At 48.6% G+C, this 20,361-nt stretch overlaps 1 protein-coding gene across 1 annotated transcript in view; it reads right to left on the reverse strand.

Annotated features, from left to right (window-relative positions):
• Window positions 1-20,361, reverse strand: part of CRACR2A (calcium release activated channel regulator 2A) — a 146,381-nt gene that overhangs the window by 21,202 nt on the left and 104,818 nt on the right. The window contains exons 6-11 of the mRNA XM_040978748.1: window positions 15,788-15,878; window positions 14,289-14,384; window positions 11,470-11,657; window positions 5,987-6,058; window positions 3,571-3,616; window positions 1,286-1,392 (exon numbers count right to left, since the gene is read on the reverse strand). Of these exons, the coding sequence (XP_040834682.1) occupies window positions 1,286-1,392; window positions 3,571-3,616; window positions 5,987-6,058; window positions 11,470-11,657; window positions 14,289-14,384; window positions 15,788-15,878 (600 nt within the window). The remainder of the gene's footprint in view (window positions 1-1,285; window positions 1,393-3,570; window positions 3,617-5,986; window positions 6,059-11,469; window positions 11,658-14,288; window positions 14,385-15,787; window positions 15,879-20,361) is intronic.

Raw genomic sequence — 20,361 nt, forward strand, 5'->3', positions numbered from 1 at the left:
CCCACATCTGCTTTGTCTCAGGAGGCTCACGGAACCACCAAAGAATGTCTCATACAGAATAGGTAATCAGCGAGTGCTTGTGGAGTCAATCAGTGAGTGCATTCACTTTGCAGGAACCAACAGGCCAAACACTGCAGAAATTTGGCTCCCAAACGGTATCTCATTATTCAGCTAGTTAGAGGACGAATTCATGATGATCAGGCTCCCAAATTTGCCTGATGAGCTGAGTCACTTTTGCCTTTGCAGATCTTACTTCATGCTTGAGATCTTATAGGATCAAGAGTAGGCATTTTTTCCCCAAGTCTGCATCTAGGGTCTGGCTGCCTCACTTTGCACAGAGGTCACATTGAAAAAAGGGAGTAGGGGATTGATTTATGTCTGTCTGTGTGTGTTTAAAGTATTTACTTTCATTTGAAAGGCAGATTTACAGAGAGAAGGGACAAAGAGAGAGAGACCTTCTATCTGCTGGTTCATTCCCCAAATGCCTGCAATGACCAGAGCTATGCTGGTCTGAAGCTAGGAGCCAGGAGCCTACTCCAAGTCTCCCACATGCATGCAGGAGCCCAAGGACTTGTGCCATGCTCCACTGCTGTCTCAGATCATTAGCAGGGAGCTGGATTGGAAGTGAGGCACCAAGGACATGAACCAGGTCCCCTATCGGATGCTGGCATGGCGGGTGGAAGCTTAGATTATTACAACATGATGCCAGTCCTGGCTTATGTTTTTGAATGATGAGTGAATCTTGAGCCCTCACTCAATCATGCTATCCAGCAGCAAGAAAGCGTGTCATCTTTGAGTGAGCTGAGTGTGAACCTCTGAAATGATCTGGCAAGCCCAGACCCTAAGCTTGTCTGTAACTATTGGAATCCAACTACTGGAGATTCCATGGGATATGTAGATGGTCCTTCCTAGGCAATAGAGTCCCACTTGTGAAAACCCATGTGCATTCTGCTCAACCCATGCCGAGCCTCTTCCAGGCACACCCTCCATCTCTCCCTCCTCTGACTCATCTTCTCTTTCCCTTTTGTCCCTCTCTGCAGGCACACACTATGGCCAAGAGACCTCAGAAGCCAGTGGCTTGTCCTAGGGGATGCACGGCACAGTCCCCTTCTCATTGGGAGTGGGCAGAGCATGTCCTCCAAGGATCAAGGGGAGCTAACCTCAGCACTCCCATCCAAGGCCATATCTCAAGGGCATTCCTGCATGGTAGAACTCCAGGCTCAGAGTCAGATTCCATGCGGTGTAAGAGATATCTAAATGGAAGAACAACAGGGTGGTGACTTACCTTCCGAGAATTGCTTTGCCATCTAGGTATTTGCCTATCACGGATCCGGATCTCTGCTTCCAGCTTGCCTTGGAAGCAGCTGCATTTGCCTTGGCTGCTTTGTCTTTCTGTAGAAATACAGAAGTCCTTGAGATGTGAGTCTGCTCATGGCCACTCCTGCCTCCCAACCTTGCCTCACAGGTCAAGTTCTCACAAAACTCTGAAGCCACCTGGTCTCCTGACCTCCCTGTTAGCATCTGCCTATTGAGTCCTTTGATCGGCATCCCTTACCAGAATCCCTCCACCTCCTTCCTAACAAGCTAATCAAATAAACACTCAAGAGAGCACCTGTTTGGGGGAGCAATGAGAATTTGCTGGAAGGCAAAGAAGAAGAGATCAAGGTTTAATGCCTAAGAGGAATATTTAACAGTCTAAAAGCTTTTGTTGCATCTTTAATGCTGACTCTTCTCTGTGTCTCTCATCACTTATCTTCAAAATCCCAGGAACTTTGAAAAGATAGCAACCTGGAAGCTGAATTAACTCAACATCCAGTCCAAGGCTTCCAAGCTAGGGTAAGGTCCATCAAACTGGGCACAGAAATATCGCTTCAACACCAGTAGCAGGGAAGCTGGGTAGAGCAGGTGTTCCCAAGTCCCTTAGGGATGCTTCCTCACCGATATCTTCCAGGAAGAACAGGGCAGGAAGTGGATCATAGGGAAAAAAAATCTCTCATTAACCAGCCCTCCCCAGGTTCCCAACGATCTTGAATGAGGGGAAAAGGAGATGCCTTGTTTGCAGGGCCCTGCATTGCCTCTGCAGGAATCTTTAATTATTACTCAGTGTGGAAGTGATCTGAGCTCCCCAATTGGTATTCATAATTCCACTCCCCTCATTCCATTGCAGAAGGAGTTTGGCAAATGAAAGGGAAAGGAAGTGAAGGGAAGCCACGGGGTTGGCAGATCTAAAATAAATTCAGTGCTACTTCCGAAACTGTGGTGACCATTTTCATCATCAAGCATGCATGGGCATGCTGCAGGCTCACTGTAATAGCACACACAGGTGGGTGGTCACAACATGTTCTGCCAGTGGGTGGTACCACAGACATGGTGACAGAACAAGATCCCACAAGGATTTGTAGTGATAAACCATGTTGGGCCTAATGGAGGGTTCCTACTTCCTTCTATAGTTCCTAACTTGAGTGGTTGTTCAGCTAAAGATCTGGTACAAAGAACCCTCTTTTTCTTTTAAGAGTTATTTAGTTTAATTGGAAGTCACATTTACACAGAGAGAGTGAAGGGGAAGCAGACAAAGAGAGGGAGAGAGAGAGAGAGATTTTCCATATATTGGTTCACTCCCCCCAAAATTCCAATGGCCAGGACTGGACTAGGCAGAAACCAGAAGCTTCTTCTGGGTGTCCCTCATGGAGACGGGGGCCTTAGTTCTTGGGACATATTTGGCTGCTTTCCCAGGCACACGAACAGGGAGCTGGAATGGGAGTGTAGCACCTGGGACTTGAAACAGCATCCATACGGGATGTTGCTGCTTCAGGAGGAGGCTTAATTCGCTAAGTCACAATACCAGTCCTCAAACCCTCTTTCGAAACATCTTTCTCAAAAGGTCCTTATAATGCGCAGGTGGGAGGATAGGGATTCCTTTTCCTCATGTGACAATTAGGGATCCTTGTGCTGCAGGGCTTACATGTGGTCCAATGCCTGATAATCCTGATGGTTACGGAAGTTGTACTTATCAATCCTGCTCCCAGTCTCTGGTCTAAAGGGGAGAATGAGAAGGGGAGATCAAGATCTTAGATGTTATGACACGCGCCCCACAGCGAAAACCTCTGATTAAACACTGCAGTGAGCGCTAGTTGGGCAAGCATGTGGTCCTGCTGCTCAGGTCTAAAAGAAAATTGCATACAAAGTGAGCAACATAAATGGTGAAATTCACATCTTTGATTTGGCCAAGCGCAGTATATAAAAGTGCAGATTTTTCACCAGGAGAGATTTTTAACAAAGATGAAACCTGATTATGTTGATATAGTTCATCAGTTCCAACTCATAGGTAGAAGTAGCATTTTTGCATTGAAAAAAAAAATGCTTTGGTTCCGTTGGGACACAAGAAAGCTGCACAACTTCCTGGGAAATCAACTATCCCCTGGAAGCTATTCTGCATCTTCTTCACCTCAGGTCCCCACAGGAATCTTTGGGCACATCCCAAGTGGCCAGCCCTAACACAGACCTGGCTACCCTGGCCCCAGCCCTTGTTTCGTAACACTTCCATCAACGTAGCAAAGGTCAGTCGATTACCTGGAAATGCATGTCCCGTTCATCTCGAAGGTGCTTGTTTCTTTCCCTGTGGGCAATACAAGAGAATCCGTTAAAGCCTGGAGCTTATGGTGGATAGCTGCAATAGCAGCCAACTGGGTGATCAGATGGGTATGAGGGAAGGCAGGATGTGGGAGACCCAGGACCTGTGTAGAATCTCTGTCTGCAGGGATGTGGGGCGTAGTTAAAGGGAGGTGATAGTTTATGTGTCAGTAAGAGGCAGGGGGACAAAATGTTCATGTGTCTGTGGTCCTTCCTGTGCCCCGGGGTTCTTTTCAGACACCTGCCACTGCTAACCAGACAGGCTAGGAGCCTGGGCTGGCAGAACAAGTGAGGAGGAAGGTGGAAGGTATTTCATAAATCTTGAGAAAGAAAGTGAGCATCTCCAGCCATAAAAACTCTCCCCTGTGCCTGCAGTAGGTTGGCAGCTTGCACCTACATGAAGACTTGGGGAGACTGGGTGATCCTGTCTTTCCCATGTTGTTTCCTATGTTGTGTGGCTGTCTCCACGAAGAAGCATTAGCATTTAGCCAAAGGCTGTCTCCTTTATGTGGACCTGCTATCAGGGTCCATCACAGCCCAGTTGTGATTCTCAACTCAGATATAGCCTCAGAAGCTCATAGGAAGCCTGGCAGCTGGACAGGGGAACCTGAAGGCTTCCATTGGGTGTACCAGTGGCCAGTGAGGGCAATGCTGGATCTTGAACCTGAACCAGCCATCAACCAGCACATGACCCTAGTCTAGCTCCAATTTGCCCCGAGATGCCATTCTCTGTCCCCATGTGCATGGTGGTGGCAGCCTTCCTCACTTGTCACAGCCCGGCTGGTGTCCTGATGGACCACCTGCTGTCCACTGCTCGGTCCTGATCCTCACATTCTCACTGCTCTTCCTACCTTACCACTTCCACTCACCACCCTGAATTCCTTCTCTCCTGTGATCCTTGATAAGCTCACTGGGCAAGGAAACTGCCACTGGGGCTTTCCCAGCCACATGTTAACCTTCACAAGCTGGCTGCCACCACACAATTCCACAGAGAGGCTCTGGGTGTGTGTAGCTGCTGGTCTCCATCTGAAAGACTCAGATGGAGTTGTAGAGTGATTCCTCCTTGTTCTCTTCCGGGCATCCTCTGAATCTGTTATTATTATTAATTTTTCTATGTGTAATAGGAAAGAGAACATACCAAACTCATGCCCTCACAGGTCTTGTTTTCTTCTAAAACCTGCAGGGACATGCATACCTTCTGTTCAATGGATTATAGCTACCTAAGAACCCCAATTGTACCCCACACTGGGTGGGGTAGAGCTGGAGGGCATCCAGGTGGAAGCCCTTTCCAGTGTGGCAGCATTGCCGACATATGCTGGCCTTGCTTTACACAAAAACAAGAACAAAGCTCCTCATTGTTAAGTAAGAGATATTCAAAGTCACTTGTGTTTTAAAAGTCAAAACTTAGAGTAGGTTTTGGATTAGTGGTCCAGATGCTACTTGGGATGCCTGCATCCCATATCAGAGTGCTCCCTGTTAATGCACTCTTTGAGAGGCAACAGATTGACAGGTTGTTTATTTGGGTCCCTGCCACCCATGTGAGAGACCTGGATGGAGTTCCAGACTTCCAGCCTTGGCCTAACCATTACAGCTGTCTGAGGAATGAACCAGCAAACAGAAGATATCTCAATCTCTCTCTGTCTTTCAACTAAATAAATAGATCTTAAAAACAAACAAACAAACAAGCATCTTGTAAGCAAACTTGAGAAGTCCATTTTTTCCCTACACAAGTTGGCTTCCTCTGGCACATTCCAGACTCATGAGTCTTGAGTGCATTGTGGGTAGTTTCAGAAGACTGAGGAAGGTTCCTTTCTTGGCTCTGTGCTTGGGATTTATTTACTCAACCAATAGCCAAGAGCAGAACAGGGATGAGCACAAAGAATCCGCCAGGCATGGGTGTTCTGTTCTGGCTCCCTCGTGAGACACTGTGTTGCTTTGTTATTTCCTTTTTCTCTATGCTCACTCCTGGATGCACAACTACCCCTCTTCCCTGAGAGCTCTGTAGGGTGAAAGAGGAGCTGTGTCAAACCAATGAGACACTTAGTCGATTGAGGCCAGCTCCCTGCTGGTTTAAGCGCTAGGCACAGTGCTACGGGAGTCAAAGAAGAAAGTGGTAGCCCTTCCCCAGGAGGAGGGATGAGCCAGAGAGGGGGGTGAACATCGGGGTGAGTGGACGTAGTGTAATACAGTGGGTGGCGTTCAGTGGACCCTATGTTGGGGACTGGGGAGGATGAGGGTCCTTTCACAGCTGCTATGTTTTCTCATCACACTGGCATGGCAAGACACACTCAGATTGACCCTTCTACCCTGGGGTTTTGGAGCTGTGCTCCCAGGGTAACCCAGCCTGGACATGCACCTTAGGAAATCCAGTTGCTTCAGGAGTCCAGATTTCTCCCGCTGCAGGCTCTCCGTCACATGGTACACTTCCCTGAGGATGAGACAAACAACATGGTGAGTGGTGAGCCACAGGGTAGGAGGGGCCACTTGCAAGTGTGTGGCTGGGAAGTCAGCAGAGTTGGCCCACACACTGGGCATGGAGTGGGTTAGAGGAATGTGGCTTTCTCTGGCACACACCTGCTGTGTGTGGGTACATTGAGTTAACTGTCTTTGTCAGTCATCCCAGGATCCTCCTGGGGAGGTGTCCCTGTTCCCGCTGAGTAAGCACTGACAGTCCAAGATGTCCATTGGTGGTGCTCAGTCACATAGACCATCCACAGTCGAGCCAGTTCCTTACATGGGCTTTCTACCCTGCCCCTACCATCAACCTCCCACGTGTGTAGATGCAGCTGGACCACACAGAGGGGTGACTTTCTGGGTGCCCAGTGCCTGCGGGAACAGAATCAATGTTCTTTTGTGAGACTGAGGGGGCTTGGGGTTCCCCTACCCCTCCACACTGGTTTATTTATTTTCAAGAAGATTCAGTTGCTCCCACCCCCCCACCAATATGGTTTCCAGATTCACGCAGATGTTCCAACTTCATCCAGTTATGGCATCTAAGAGGCGTGTCTGTTGGGAGGCCCTGAAGTCAGTGCAGGTGTGACTTCCAGGGTCAGTCCTCCAGAGGACAGACATTACAAAAGCCTGAGTGTGTGTCTAGACCCTCTCTTTCTTCTTTCTTGCTGGCCCTGGGATCCTCCCTCCACTCCTGCTCTACCACTGCCACCACCACCCTGCAAACCTCTCCAGATGCCAATGTGGCTTCCAGTCTTGGGCTTGACCTTCCAACATTGTGTGAGCTGGAGAGCCCCTTGTATTTCCTATGTCTCAGGAAGTTCGTGGTGGTAGTAAAAATCTGACCCTCTTACTTCCAAAGCTCCCAGTCTGTTTCTAGATATCTGCAATGTCCACTGCTATACACTGCCAGCCATCACTGCCCACAGGCTGTCAGGATAGTACCACAGGGGCACACACAGAAAGACAGCCCCTGCCTACTCCTCCCCACATGGCTCCTGAACCCTGCCAGGCTCCCAACACCTTGAGTCCTTGAGAGCTGCCTACATTTCTTTCGTCCTCTATCTAGCATGCTTGCTTATGAAGTCACTTTATGACCACAACAGACCGCATCAAATGCCAGGTTCGCCTTAGACAGTCCTAATTAAGCCACACAATTTCTCCAGCTCCTGTGGAGTTGGAAGTTCCTGACATTTTATTACCAATTATATTTCATTTCAACTTGTGGTGGAGGGTGCAATGTTTTCCATTATCCAAACTGGGCCCCCAGGCCCTCCGTGTAGAACTCTGCTCTGATTTCAGCTTATGGGAGCAGAGCTATGCGTTCTCACACTGTGCTGGGAGTGGAAGGCCACCCACACCTGGCCGTCTGGGTTCCTGCCCCAACCCCAGCCCGGCTTCTCCCAAGGGGCAGCTGGGAGCAGACAGCTTTTCCCCTACTAAGGAAATTCCTTCACTGGCAATCCCAGGTCACCTTTTGGAACACAAGCGACATTGCATACTGGGCACCATGACCACCAAGGTCCTTGTCACCAAGAGGAAGTCCACAGGTGAGTCAGATGCAAGATGAGAGGGGAAAACTTCTGAGCAAGGATTGGTAAGAGGGTTATGATTCAAGGCATGCCAAGGAACTTCTCTGGGCTGGGTCTCTAGGAGGAGAAGACCTCGAACATTCTAGAAAGTAAAGCATCAAGAGGAATTGCAAGGCAAATGAGAACAGTGTGCTTAGTTCACCGTCGTGGAGTGAGGGTTTGTGTGGTGTGCATGTGTGCCTGTTTACATTGCTACTCAAACGATCCATGGAAGCTGTGACTGTTGACATCTGGGTGGCTGGATAGTTGGGTTGTGGTGGAGACGAAGCCCTCTGTTGTGCTGTCTACATGCTGTGCCGCACCATAAACAACCCATTCTAAATGGACGTGTGCTGAAAAAACAACAAGGGAATACCGCTTTGTATCTGACCTTTCTCAGCACATGGGCATCCTGTTTGAGAGCAGAGCTGTATCTCACTTGAAAATCCAGCTCTCTTATCTTCAGGGAACAGAAAAATTAATTTTGCCTGTCCAGAATTCTTGCAGATAAATGACTAAGTCTGTTTACCTCCAAATGCTACCCTCTCCCCTCCTAGCTGCTCAGAGGTAGTGGCAGGCAGCAAGCATGGAAATATCCGGAGACAGGACTCTGGCTGACCCTGTGTTCTTGCATTAGGCAGCTGAATGGCCAGGGTTAGGTCACAACACCTCTCCAAGCCTTGGTGTCCTCATGCAGAAGATGAAGGGGGTGGCTGTGGGTCTGAAGGTCATGTTGGCAGTTCTGGTCTATGTTTGCATGCTCCAGGGAGTGGATTCAGGTTCTCAAGGGACTTCTGCCTTGGTCCCAGATAGGGCCCCCATTCCTGGTGCTCAGTCAACGTGATTGCCAGCTGCCTAGTATTCATTAAAAAAAAAAATTTATTGTATTGGAAAGGCAGTTACAGAGAGAGAAGGAAAGATAGGGAGACAGAGGTTCTCCATCTGCTAGTTCACTCCCCAAATGACTACAATGGTTAGAGTTGAACCAATTCGAATTCAGGAGCCAAGAGACTCTTCAGGGTCTCCCACATATCTGCGGGTGCTCAGAGGGCTTGAGCCATCCTTGGCTGCTCTTAAAGGCCATAAGCAAGGAGCTGGATTAAACATAGAACAACCAGGACATGAACTGGTGGTAGGCCAGGTGGAAGCCAGGAGTTAGAAATAGCCCAGGTCTTCTGTATGAGTTACAGGGGCTTGAGTACTGGAGTCATTATGTGCTGCCTCCCACGGTGCACATTAGCAGGAAGCTGGACTGGACTGTGATGTTGATGGCACAGGCAGAAGGTTAGTCTACTACACCATAGCACCAGACCCTGCATAGTCTTCTTACAGTGTGTGGCTGGCGTGGTTCATTAAGATAAGACTAGAGGACATGCTTTATCCTCACACTGGGATGTGCTGCACCAGCCCAGGTGGTTTAAATCCATCTGCCACTCTGATGCTCATGCCTTCAGATGTATGCTGTTTTTAGAACCTGATTGAATTTTAAGAGCATGAATCCTTAATTCTGCTTGTAGAGTTAAGCGTCCATATCTGATTGTCCTTCCTTACCCATTTGTCCTGGAAGCATAACACAGGAGCTAGATTTTAAGTCAGCTGCCAGGAGTCCTTGTAAAAAGTTATATTTATATAAGTTTTATTACTTGAAAGGCAAAGAGAGAAAGGGAAAGAGAGATGGTCCCTCGGCTGTTTCACTCCCCAGCAATAGCTGGGGCTGGGTCGAGTCAAAGCCAAGATTCAGGAACTGCACCTGCGACTCCTGTGTAGGAGACAGGGACCCAAGTCCATATTGCTGCCTCCCATGGGGCATGTGAATAGAAGGCTGGGTTGGATATAGAGCAGCCAGAACTAGACCAACACACTCCAGCATGAGACGTGGGCAACTCAAGCCATAACTTAACCTTCTGTACCACATGCCCGCCCCAGTATACTTTTTTAAAAATAGATACTGAGAGTATTTTTCCTTTTAAAAAAATCATTTAAAGAGAGTGACAAAGAGAGAAGGAAAGAGAAAAAGAGAGAGAGAGAATCTTCCAATCTTCTGATTCACTCCTTATAGCAACTGAGGCTGGACCAGGTGGAAGCCAGGAGTTACAAACCTGGCCCAGGTCTTCCATGTTGAGTCATAGGGGCTTGAGTACTTGAGTACTCAAGTACTTGAGCTGCTATGTGCTGTCTTTGGATGTGCACATTGGCAGGAAGCTGAACTGCAAGTAGGGAACAGGCCTCCAACCCAGGCACTCCAACAAGGGATGCGGATGTCCCAAGGGGCAGCTAAATAGCTGTATCCCAATGCCCACCCTACTCCTCTCTTTTATGAACTACAGACATCATTCTAGCATGAAATTCCCAATCAAAATGCAGTTCCTCCCCCTCACTCTAGGCAAGCAAGACCAAATGACACACTTCTCTACTCGTGAACCCAACTGACATGGATCTTGCCAGTAGTCACACAAAGTGAGGACTTTTGCTTTTGAATAAGGAGTGTGAGCCTTTGTTAACCATCCAGTATTGGTAAGTAATGACTGTTCTTTGCCCTGGAATCAGACTTTTTATGTAGCGTGGCATCTTCAGGACTAGCTAAAATTACCTTTGGCAGAATGAATGAGGAGTATAAGAATAAATGAATGAGGGATGATGCCCGGTCCTACTCTCTGAACATGAGGGGTGGGGTCAGTGCTGGGGCAAACTTGGAAAGGCAGTAGAAAATGGTCCAAGCCTCTATGACTCACATTGTAGACCCAGATAGAGATCCTGGCTCCTGGTTTTGGCATGGCCTGGCCTTGGCTATTGTGGCCATCAGGGCAGTAAATCATGGCATGATAAGTCTGTGTGTTTTTGTATGTGTGTGTGCCCTTCTCTTTTAATAACACTTCCTTTTTAAAATGCATGAGACTTTTACATGATCTTTTAATTCCATTTTCCACAAACTTTGGTGTTTTCCAGCTGGGGAGAAGGAGGGGTGAGGTAGAGAGTCAACAAGATGTGTCTAGCATTTAGCATCTTGGAACAGTCCCTTAAAAATTCTTGAACCTCAATATCTCATTTTTAAAAAGGGTTAGGAATAGGACCAGCCAGCTCAGGATGCTGTAAAGGTCAAAGGAGGCAACACACATTGAATGTTTCTGACACAGGAACTAGCACGGAACAGCTTTCAACAGGAGTTGTGCAAAACAAATGAGTCAAATGAGCACATAACTGTGGGCCTCAGAGTGCACGCACCTTCAAAACCTACCACTTCCAGGGCAAGCTGAATGGCTGAGTCTGCAGGGACCCTGTAGCTAGAGGGCCCAAGCCACCCCCTTGACTCTTGCACAGGTACACTTCAATCTGGTTGGTCAAACCCAACAGCCAGCCACCAGAGGAAGTTCAGTGGCAAACCAGGCCTATTCTGATCACACCGTCTGATCATTAAGAACACTGCATTAACTATCTTTTGACCCAGGCAGATTTCTGGCTGCTCTGTGGTCCAACCTGCAACCCAGGTCTCTAAACTGGGACAGTCCACCAAACAAGGTCTGCTGGCTGAGTTAGCATTTACTCGCTGACAGCCTCATGTTTATTGGCGCCATAACACATCCTTAACGTCACGTAATGATTTGTCCAAGGGCAGGATTGTCGGTTCCTTGTCCATACTAAGCAATTGCTGGAACAATACCAGTCTGCTCTTAATAGCTTGAAAATCCTAGGATGGATTCTAAGAGGTCTCAGGAAGCAAGGAACCCAAGGCCCCACGGGACAAGAAGAGGGGAGAGAGTGAGGGGACCCCAGGCGCACAGCCGAGCTGGAGCTGGAGGAGAGCCAGGGCCACACTCACATCTCCTTTTCCTGCTGGAGCTGGCAGGCCTCCTGCTGCAGGCTCTCCAACTGCCGCTGGGTGTCCTCGAGCTCCCGCGAGGTGCGCTCCAGCTCCCGGGCCAGCTCTTGGTTGGTGAGTTTCAGTTGGGCATTCTCAGCCGTGGTCTCATGCTTGTCATTGTGCAGGGCTGCGCACTGGCCTTCCAGCTGCAATACAAAGAGGAGAGGTGTGGCATGCTGAGTGGCCACCTGCTTTTCTCCTCTGGAGGGCAGGAACTGGTCCACTCTCCTCCCCCTCTGCTGTCCTCAGGCCTCACCCGTTCCCTTCTTTCCTGTATGCACACTTCTGAAGGCAGGAAGCTTTCAGATCACAGCTCCATTCCTCCCCTTGTGTCCACACTAAACCACTGGATAGTACAGGGGGAGCTGGCCCACTCCAAAGCAGATTCTTCACTCTCATCCTCAAATCAGAAAGGTCTTGAGATCTAACCTAAATCCCTCCTGTTGTCATTCAAGTCCATCGTTCTTTTCCTTGCTCCTTGATGGAAAGGGAGAAGAACTCAGTGGTGTTCTTTAGAAAATCTTCCTTAGGGGCTAATGCTATGGTGCTGTGAACCAAGCTGCTGCCTGCGATCCACGCGTTAGCTGTAGCCCTGGCAGCTGTGTTTCTGATGCAGCTCCCTCTGGTGTGCCTGGGAACACAGTGGGTGATGACCTAAGTGTTTGGGTCCCTGCACCCATGTGGGAGGCCCGGATGGAGAACCAGGCTCCTGGTTTGGGCCTGGTTTAGGCCTTAATTGTTGAAGCTATTTGGGTAGTAAACCAGCAAGTGGAGAAAATCTCTCTCAGTCTCTCTTGTATTCTCTTAAATAAATAGATAAGTTTGGGGGGGGGGGGGAAGTGCGGTAAATTTTAAACACTGGTAATGATTCTACTCTTTTTTTCTTCTCTCAGCCAAATAACTCAATTCTTTTATTTAAAAATTCATTTTATTTGGTTGAAAGGCATAGTTACAGAGAAGGAGGAGACAGACAGACACATGGAAAGAGAGAAAGAGACATCTTCCATTCACAGGCTCATTGCCCAAATGGCCACAATGTACAGAGCTGGGCCAGGTGAACACCAGGAGCCTGGGACTCTGTATCTCCCACATACATGGCAGGGGCTCCAGCACTGAGGTCATCCCCCTCTGCTTTCCCAGACACATGGCAGGGAGCTGCAGCAGAAGCAGAACAGGTGGGATACAAACATACTCCAAGGGGATGCCAATATTATAGCTGGCTTATCCTGCTGTGCCATAAATGCCAGCCCCTTTCCAATTCTTTTAATCTAGTAGCCAGAAATCATGGACCTTCTGAGACTGACCATAACAGGTCAAGCAGACCACATAGCTTTCTTCATGTCGCTGAACAACTTTAAAATCCGCATTGTCAGAAGTTGAGCTTTATCTGGCTTTGCCAGGCTTCCAACCTTCCCACCAGGGAAAGCCTCAAACCAAAGCAAATAAACAGATCGTAATAAATCTAGTCTAATGAATGTGGCCAGTCAGGGGAGGAGGGAGGACCCATGAGGAGTTTTGAGCCGTTCTCAAGAGGCTCCCATGTCATCAGGCAGGCATGTCGTAATTAAATCGAGTGGCAAACATTTGTTCTGGGGATCAGAGCTTAGCTGGCAGAGGCTCGGTGCAGAGAGACAAAGGAGGACAAAGCAAAGCTCAGCTGAGGATGGAGTGAGGGGACAGGGAAGGTGGCTGGTGGGGACTGGGGGTGAGATCACCTGCAGCCACAGCTGGGGAAGGGTGAGTAGTGTGGCCGTCTTCAGCATCGGCAAGGGCATTCTCAAGCAAAGTGTAACATGTGGCCCAAAACAGCCTTTTCTATTCACATAGAAGCAATGCGCCTGTGTCTGTCCAGGGCTGGGCAAAACAGGACAGGATCCCAGGGCACCCTGGTCCCTGTCCCTCCAGGAGCCCTGGCTTTGGCATGGAGGCCCTGAGCATGGGATCTTGGCTGAGCAATCAGACCGCAGGCTCAGGTACATCACAGATGACCTGTATGCTGCCTGTGTCCTCCTTGCAAGGTCATGAAACACTCGGAGGATGCTGATGACTCCAGCCAGACATGTGGGCAGGTGAAGGTGGGACAGATGGACCTCTGGAGTAACCCTTCCTGCTGGAGGTGTTTGCAGAGTTACAGGAAGAGAAAAAGAGAAGGAGAGAGGGAGGAGGATCTTCCATCCACTGGTTCATTTTCCCACTCCACCGCAAAATAACTGCAGTAGCCAGGGCAAGGCCAGGTTGAAGTCAGGTGCCAGGGGCTTCTTTTGGGTCTCCCTTGTGGGTGGCAAGGACCCAAGCACCTGGGCCATCTTCTGTTGCTTTCCCAGACTCATTAGCAGGGAGCAGGATCAGAAACAGCAGCTGGGATTTGAACTGGTGCTCCTAGGGAATGCTGGTGCTGCAGGTAGCAGTATATGCTGCTGTGCCCCAATACCAGCACAACCTGGGATTTTAAATGCTATCTTTTGGGTAGCTACATAGTTCTTCTCAGATTATTTAAAAGAGAAAGAAAGGAAGAAAGGAAGGAAGGAAGGAAGAAATAAAGAATTGAAGGAAGGAAGGAAGGAAGGAAGGAAGGAAGAAAGAAAGAAAGAAAGAAAGAAAGAAAGAAAGAAAGAAAGAAAGAAAGAAAGAAAGAAAGAAAGAAAGAAAGAAAGAAAGAAAGAAAGAAAGAAAGAATTGAAGGAAGGAAAAGTTTTAAGGGCAAAGGAAAGGGGCGAGAGCCAGGGACTAGAGTGGGAAGAAGAGCCACAGGCTCTGAGGACCCCCACAGGACATACCCTTTTCTGTTTCTGGGCGAGTTGCTCCAGCTCCTGCTCCTTAGACAACAGCTTCTGCTCCAGCTCTTGACTGCGGGCCTGAAACCTCTCCGTGTCCTTCCGGGCCAGAAAGAAGATCATGTGAGGTCCAAACACAATGCACCTACCATGTAGTTACCCCAACCTCCCTCACCTTGACCTACCCAACGGCAGGGCTTAACTTTTGGAATTTGAGGTCCTACCTGCCTGCAGCATCAGTGAGGACCATGTAAGATTGAGACAGATAATGCGTAACTGCCACTGGTGACTGGGCCCCGCCTCCCTCCCAGGCGCCCATTACCAATGGAGTACTAAACAAGGGGGACAGGCTTCAGGTTCAAACTTTCAGCTTCAATCTCTGTAAACTGAGAGATGGAGGAGAGTAGCAGAGGTGGGCAGGTGGCTTCCCAGACCCCTTTCCAGGTGGGATATGCTGCTGCCCAGTGGGCACTGTCACCAGTTCACTGAGCTGCCCTCTGGGAGCACAGTGCTCGCTGGGGAAGGCTCAAGTAGCTCATGACCCTCCTGTGGCAGAGCTCTTCCTGCCCTGCTCTTTCTGCTGTCTCACAGCCCCTCCCTGGTACCCCAGAGATGCTGAGGCCCTGGTGACATACCCGATGATGCAGGTGTTGAGGGGACTTGGCTGTGGGATGGATGAAGGATGATGATCACATGTGCTGTTGGGATGCTGGACACTCTCAACAGAGCCAGGTCTAATGGCAGGGCCTAAGCTGGGCATCAGGAGACCTGGCTCTGAGTCTCTGCTCTCACAGCCGACTGGCTTCATTCTCTAGATCTCCCATTCATAGAAACATAAACATCGTGCCATCTGTCACAGGTCATGGGTTGGAAAGCAGACTGAATGGGGTTGCAAAAGGCTTGGGAAGAAAGGCCATCCTTGACTCCCCATATTGGGGAGCTAGTGAATGCTGCATCAGTAGAGAGGGGTTCCTGGCTAGCAGATGTGTGTCATGACAGCTGGCCATGGCTGGAATGTGTGGGATACAGGCTTTTTTAAGAAACGATGTTCTGGGCCCGGCGCGGTGGCGCAAGTGGCTAAGTCCTCGCCTAGCACGCCCGGGATCCCATATGGGCGCCGGTTCTAATCCCGGCAGCCCCACTTCCCTTCCAGCTCCCTGCCTGTGGCCTGGGAAAGCAGTCGAGGACGGCCCAAAGCTTTGGGACCCTGCACCCGCGCGGGAGACCCGGAAGAGGCTCCTGGCTTCGGATTGGCATAGTATCGGCCCGTTGCGCTCACTTGGGGAGTGAATCATCGGACGGAAGATCTTCCTCTCTGTCTCTCCTCTCTGTATATCCGCCTTTCCAATGAAAAAATAATAAAAATAAATCTTTAAAAAAAAAAAAAAAGAAACGATGTTCTAAGGCTCAACAGTGCAGTGGGCAGGTTCTGTGATTGTCCACTGAGGGGAGAGAACAGAACCATGAACCCCTGCTCAGCCAGGCGCTCCAGGGCCACTCACCTTCAGGAGAAACTGCTCCTTCTCGCTCTTGATCTGCTGTTCCATCTCCTCATACAGATGCTGGATTTCTTCATCATAGGCAGCAATTTTCCTACATGGACAGCAAGGGGAGATACTGACATGATCTGCACCTGCAAGCCTACCTTGTAAGCTAGAGAAGGCAGGGAGACTGTTGGTCAGGCCAGTTGGGCTGCAGCATCACACCCTTCGGATTGGTCAGTCTGGCAGGGATACAGGCTTAGCCACCTGATCTGGGCTGCAAGGGTCCCTGTGACACATTTACTTGTCTCCGCTTCCCCAGCCATCACTCCCATATGGTCCTAGTGTTCCTTGGCCCAGCATCCTGCCCCCCCCCCACCTTCCCCTGCTACACTCACAGATCCTGGGCTTACAGTCTGAAGTGAGTTGAGAGAACCCTTCCCTACTGAACGGCAGAGTTGATTGTGTTCCTGATTTGCTTACTTTCTCTCCACCTGCCTATGGTGACATGATCAGAGAATGTGCCCTGAAATCATATGCTGAAGTTTGTGCCTTCCATAGGTCTTGTATGAGCCCCCAGAAGATTTCACAATAGTAACAAGTCCCTCGCCTTCCACCACAGAGGCAAGGGCCAGGTGCAGGTCAGCTCAGATGCAGGCCACAAGGGGAGAGCTCCAGGAGGCTGAGGCTACTTAAAGGCCAGCGGTGACAATGCTGTGTCCTCATCCTTGCAAGCAATACATCTGGGGTGGGCACTAGATCATTCTGAGATAAGCCCTTTCCCTTCTTCCTTCTCTCCCAATAATGGAGCCTTCTTTTAATGCTTCGCCAACCACCCACCCTCCCCCAGCCAAAATATTCCAGTAGGGAGAATCTGGCATTGGCACAAGAATGGAAACCGGAAGTTACAACACCGCAGTACTGACATTCCCAGGACACGGCCACTTGCACCTTGCTTGACTGTGTCGCATGCCCCATCTTTGATGCCCACTTCTTTGCAGGCTGCAGGCCCAGCACTTGAGAAACCATACAATGATGGCTTCAGGGCACAAGTAACAAAGGATGAATGCCCTCCATGATTGCCCTGAACAGTGGCCCTGTTTCTCTAAAAGTGTTTGGCATCCCTGGTGCAGCAAATCTCTTCTTTTTAAAGTGTAAGACGCATCTTACTGGTGGAAGGCAGACATCTGTGGCTGTTCCTTCTGTTTTCCAGCTAATCCATAAGAGTGAAGAGAAAATCTTGGGGTGACAACACAGAGAAAAGGCCCACGCCAGGGAGTAGGAACACCCCAGATGCAGTTTGGATTAGGGAAGCAAGCGGGTATTCTGTTGGTTCCTGGAGTGATCTTGCCTTCCAAGAAACCTATTCGCTAGCAAGTTCTGGTAAGGAAAACGTTAGCTAGGGAGTCCAATTATATAAATACTGGAGAATAGATTAAAACGAGATAAGAGAAGGTGAAAACAGATTTAGTCCTACTAAAGCAATACCAGTCACGAGTCATTCATTTAAGCTGTTTACCATTTGCGTTTAGTAACCATGGAGGGCATTAATTCTGTAATATTCATCAATGTACTATATTAATCGCTCCATTCTGCATCCAATTAAATTAGCACATTCCAAGCTTTGCTTGTTCATGTGTCAGTTTGCTGGTCTTGAGTTTATTCATTTTACAAACCACTAAAATCCAAACACAGGAAAGACAACCACAAGGTCCCAGAGGCATCTCCTCATGGCTATTGCTCACCATGGCCAAGGTCATTGCCAAGCAGTCCCCCCGGTACTTCGAGGTGGGCCTCAGTAGTCCTGGGCCCCCCCAGCGGCACACCTGGACATGCTGGTATCTTCGGAAATTCTCCAGGCCCAACCGATGTCCTGACAAGCCTGGGTCAGGACCCAGCAGTCCCAGGAGCAGGTGCAGGTGGGTTCAATTCACACCTGCCACATCACTGACCCAGCTCATGGGCCAGTGTGACTTTGGGCAATATATGCTCTGACCTCCTCTCTTCCCAGGGTACCACGCGGTGCACATCCCTCCCTGCATCACCAGGTGGATAAAAAAGAGAATGGCATGGAAACTGTTCAGAGCTACAAGGCTTGGCATAGGCATAAGGGAAACATTTCTGATTGCAATGATTGTCCCAGGCTTTTTGCAGAATGAGGGACGATGCTCCCGAGGAGAAAGAAGAGGTCAGCTTTAAGGATGAGAAAGCTGCTGAGTCTGGGAAGGCTCCGAGGCAATCAGCCAACCAAGAAGCAAAAGGCTTAGTCAATAAAAACTGCTGTCAGACCAATCCATCAGATACCCAGGCTGGGAGTGAACAGAAGCTGTGGCTCCCAGAGCCTGCAGCTGCAGGCAGCTCTGCAGACGCCCTCCTGAGACCTGCTCATCTGGCGGGCAGCATTCCAGCAAGGTGCACCATGTGTTGCCATCAGAGGAGAAAGGCAGCCCACCCTGGATGCTTATTGTGTGCCACCTGTTGCATCCATTGCGAGACCTCCCGGTCTTGTCTCCCTCGATCCCTTCTCTGAAGTCTCCCAACACCAGACGTTCTGTTTTTTGATCCCTGCACATATAAGTGTAAATGAGCCTGCACAACTGGGCCATTTGGTTGAGGCTATCTCACGCCACCCATTGGGGCTGTGACCCAAATTGTTAAAGGTGGAGACCTGCAATGACTTGTTTACAACTTGGGGCACAAAGCTCAGAAACTCATGCAGCCTATGGAAGAAATGCTAGATTTCGGTGCAGTAGCAGAATGTTGAGGTTGGCAGGATTTCTTGCCACAGTACCTTGCCACAGTACCTGCATCAAGAATGTAACCAAACCAGGCCAGAACACCTCCCGTGACAGGAAACTTGTTTCCTCTCTAAGCAATTCTTTTCAAAATATTCTGGTTCCTAGAGTGTGTCTTTCTATGAATGACTGTATCCCTCTGCTGAAGAAAAAAAAAGCCTTTAATGCATTTGAAAACAGCATGGAAACTTTTCGAAGTTGCTCTGGGTTTAGGCCAAGCCTTCTTCCTTCCTCCAATTCTGCCTTACATAGATTGGTTTTTTTTGGAAGTTCCTATTCCCGTTCTCTGAATGGGCTGTAATGACCGTTGTTAAGTCAAAGAACCCTAAACTGAATGCCCAGCATACGAGCCTGATTGGCACAGATGAGAACTGACCATTGCTTCACTTGTTGTAGCAGCCGTCTAACTACTCATGCAGTCGTATTACATCTTTCCTGGAGGATGCATCATCGTCAATGAATGCTGAGTCCCTTTGCCAACTAAAACCTCTACATCTGATACCTAAGCATTTGCTTCTATTTAAAACAGGGTGCTACTGCTTCTCCAACGTCTCTCACATCAGTGTTTTGGACACAGAGCACGATCATGAATGTGACCCAGTTCGCACTGGTCAGTTTCAGCAGATCCGCTCTTCTAGCCCGCCAGGTCGTGAATGCCTCCCATGGGTCACCTAGAGGATGCAATGATTTCCAGGTTCTGCTGAGATCTGAAAGTTGGATTAAAAGTCAGAATTCAGGCTAAATCATCTCTAGTGTTAATACATATGATTTAATTTACCTGAGGCTTAATCTTGAAGTGTTTTTTTCTTTTAATGGGTGATTATTGGTTTCCAGTTTTATTGTATTACTATATGAGAATACACTGACACATTGTCTATTTTTGGAATCTGTAAACCACGCCTCTAGCTAAAAACCTGTCAATGCTTGCATGCTCTCTATGAAAAGGATGCATATTTTACTTGTAAGGCAAACAGTTGTATGTTCCTTTCTAAAGGTTTGATCAAAGGCTTCAAACACTTGCTATCTTTAAAATATTCTTGCCTAATGTGTCAAAGCTGAGATAAGTATTTTAAAGTCATCTAACAAGCCTTGTCAGTAATTTTGTTTAAAGTTTCTGCCTTAATGCTGTTATATGTCTTCTCATGCATAAAAGTTTGTATCTCATAATAGTTTCTTTACAGATAGAACTTTTCATTACTACAAAATACTCTCCATTTATTCTCCCTTTATTCAAGCCATTAGAGAAAATCCTGAATAAGACAAAGCTAACACCTGTGGTTGAGTTCGCCGAGCTATTGATGAATAAAACACGGGAATAACTCGTCAACCTATTAGCCACTCTCCAAACCCTCCTCCCACCCCAACACTTGAATTATCTTGCTCTGCCACCCGACTTGATCCTACACATCTTGAGCTGGATGAGGAGGGGAAGGAAGAGGAAAGGGATGGAGGGCAACAAGGGAGCAGCAGCAGGCAGCCAGAGTTAACAGAGCCAATATCTATCCTTCCTGTCTTTTGTTTTCCTTCTGATGGCTGAATAGTTCCTTTATCATGTTCTAGGTTAAGTCTAATTCACAACTCTGCTGTGTTTGTCTCAGAGTTCATTACATCCAAATTCTTATTCTGACACCTCCAAGTTTTCAGACCTGGACAAGTCCCTGTCACATCAATTAGCCTGGGGCTTTCTGCATTTGAATAATCAGATGGTAATGCCTTCGTCAGAAACAGACTGAGAGGTTGGAAAAGATAATGCCTGTAAAAGCGCCTAGCACAAGGGGCAGTGGATACCCACTCTGTGTA

Source organism: Ochotona curzoniae, unplaced genomic scaffold (genome assembly GCF_017591425.1).
Source record: "Ochotona curzoniae isolate NIBS_2020 unplaced genomic scaffold, NIBS_Ocur_1.0 contig_2927, whole genome shotgun sequence".
NCBI classification, from domain to species: Eukaryota; Metazoa; Chordata; class Mammalia; order Lagomorpha; family Ochotonidae; genus Ochotona; species Ochotona curzoniae.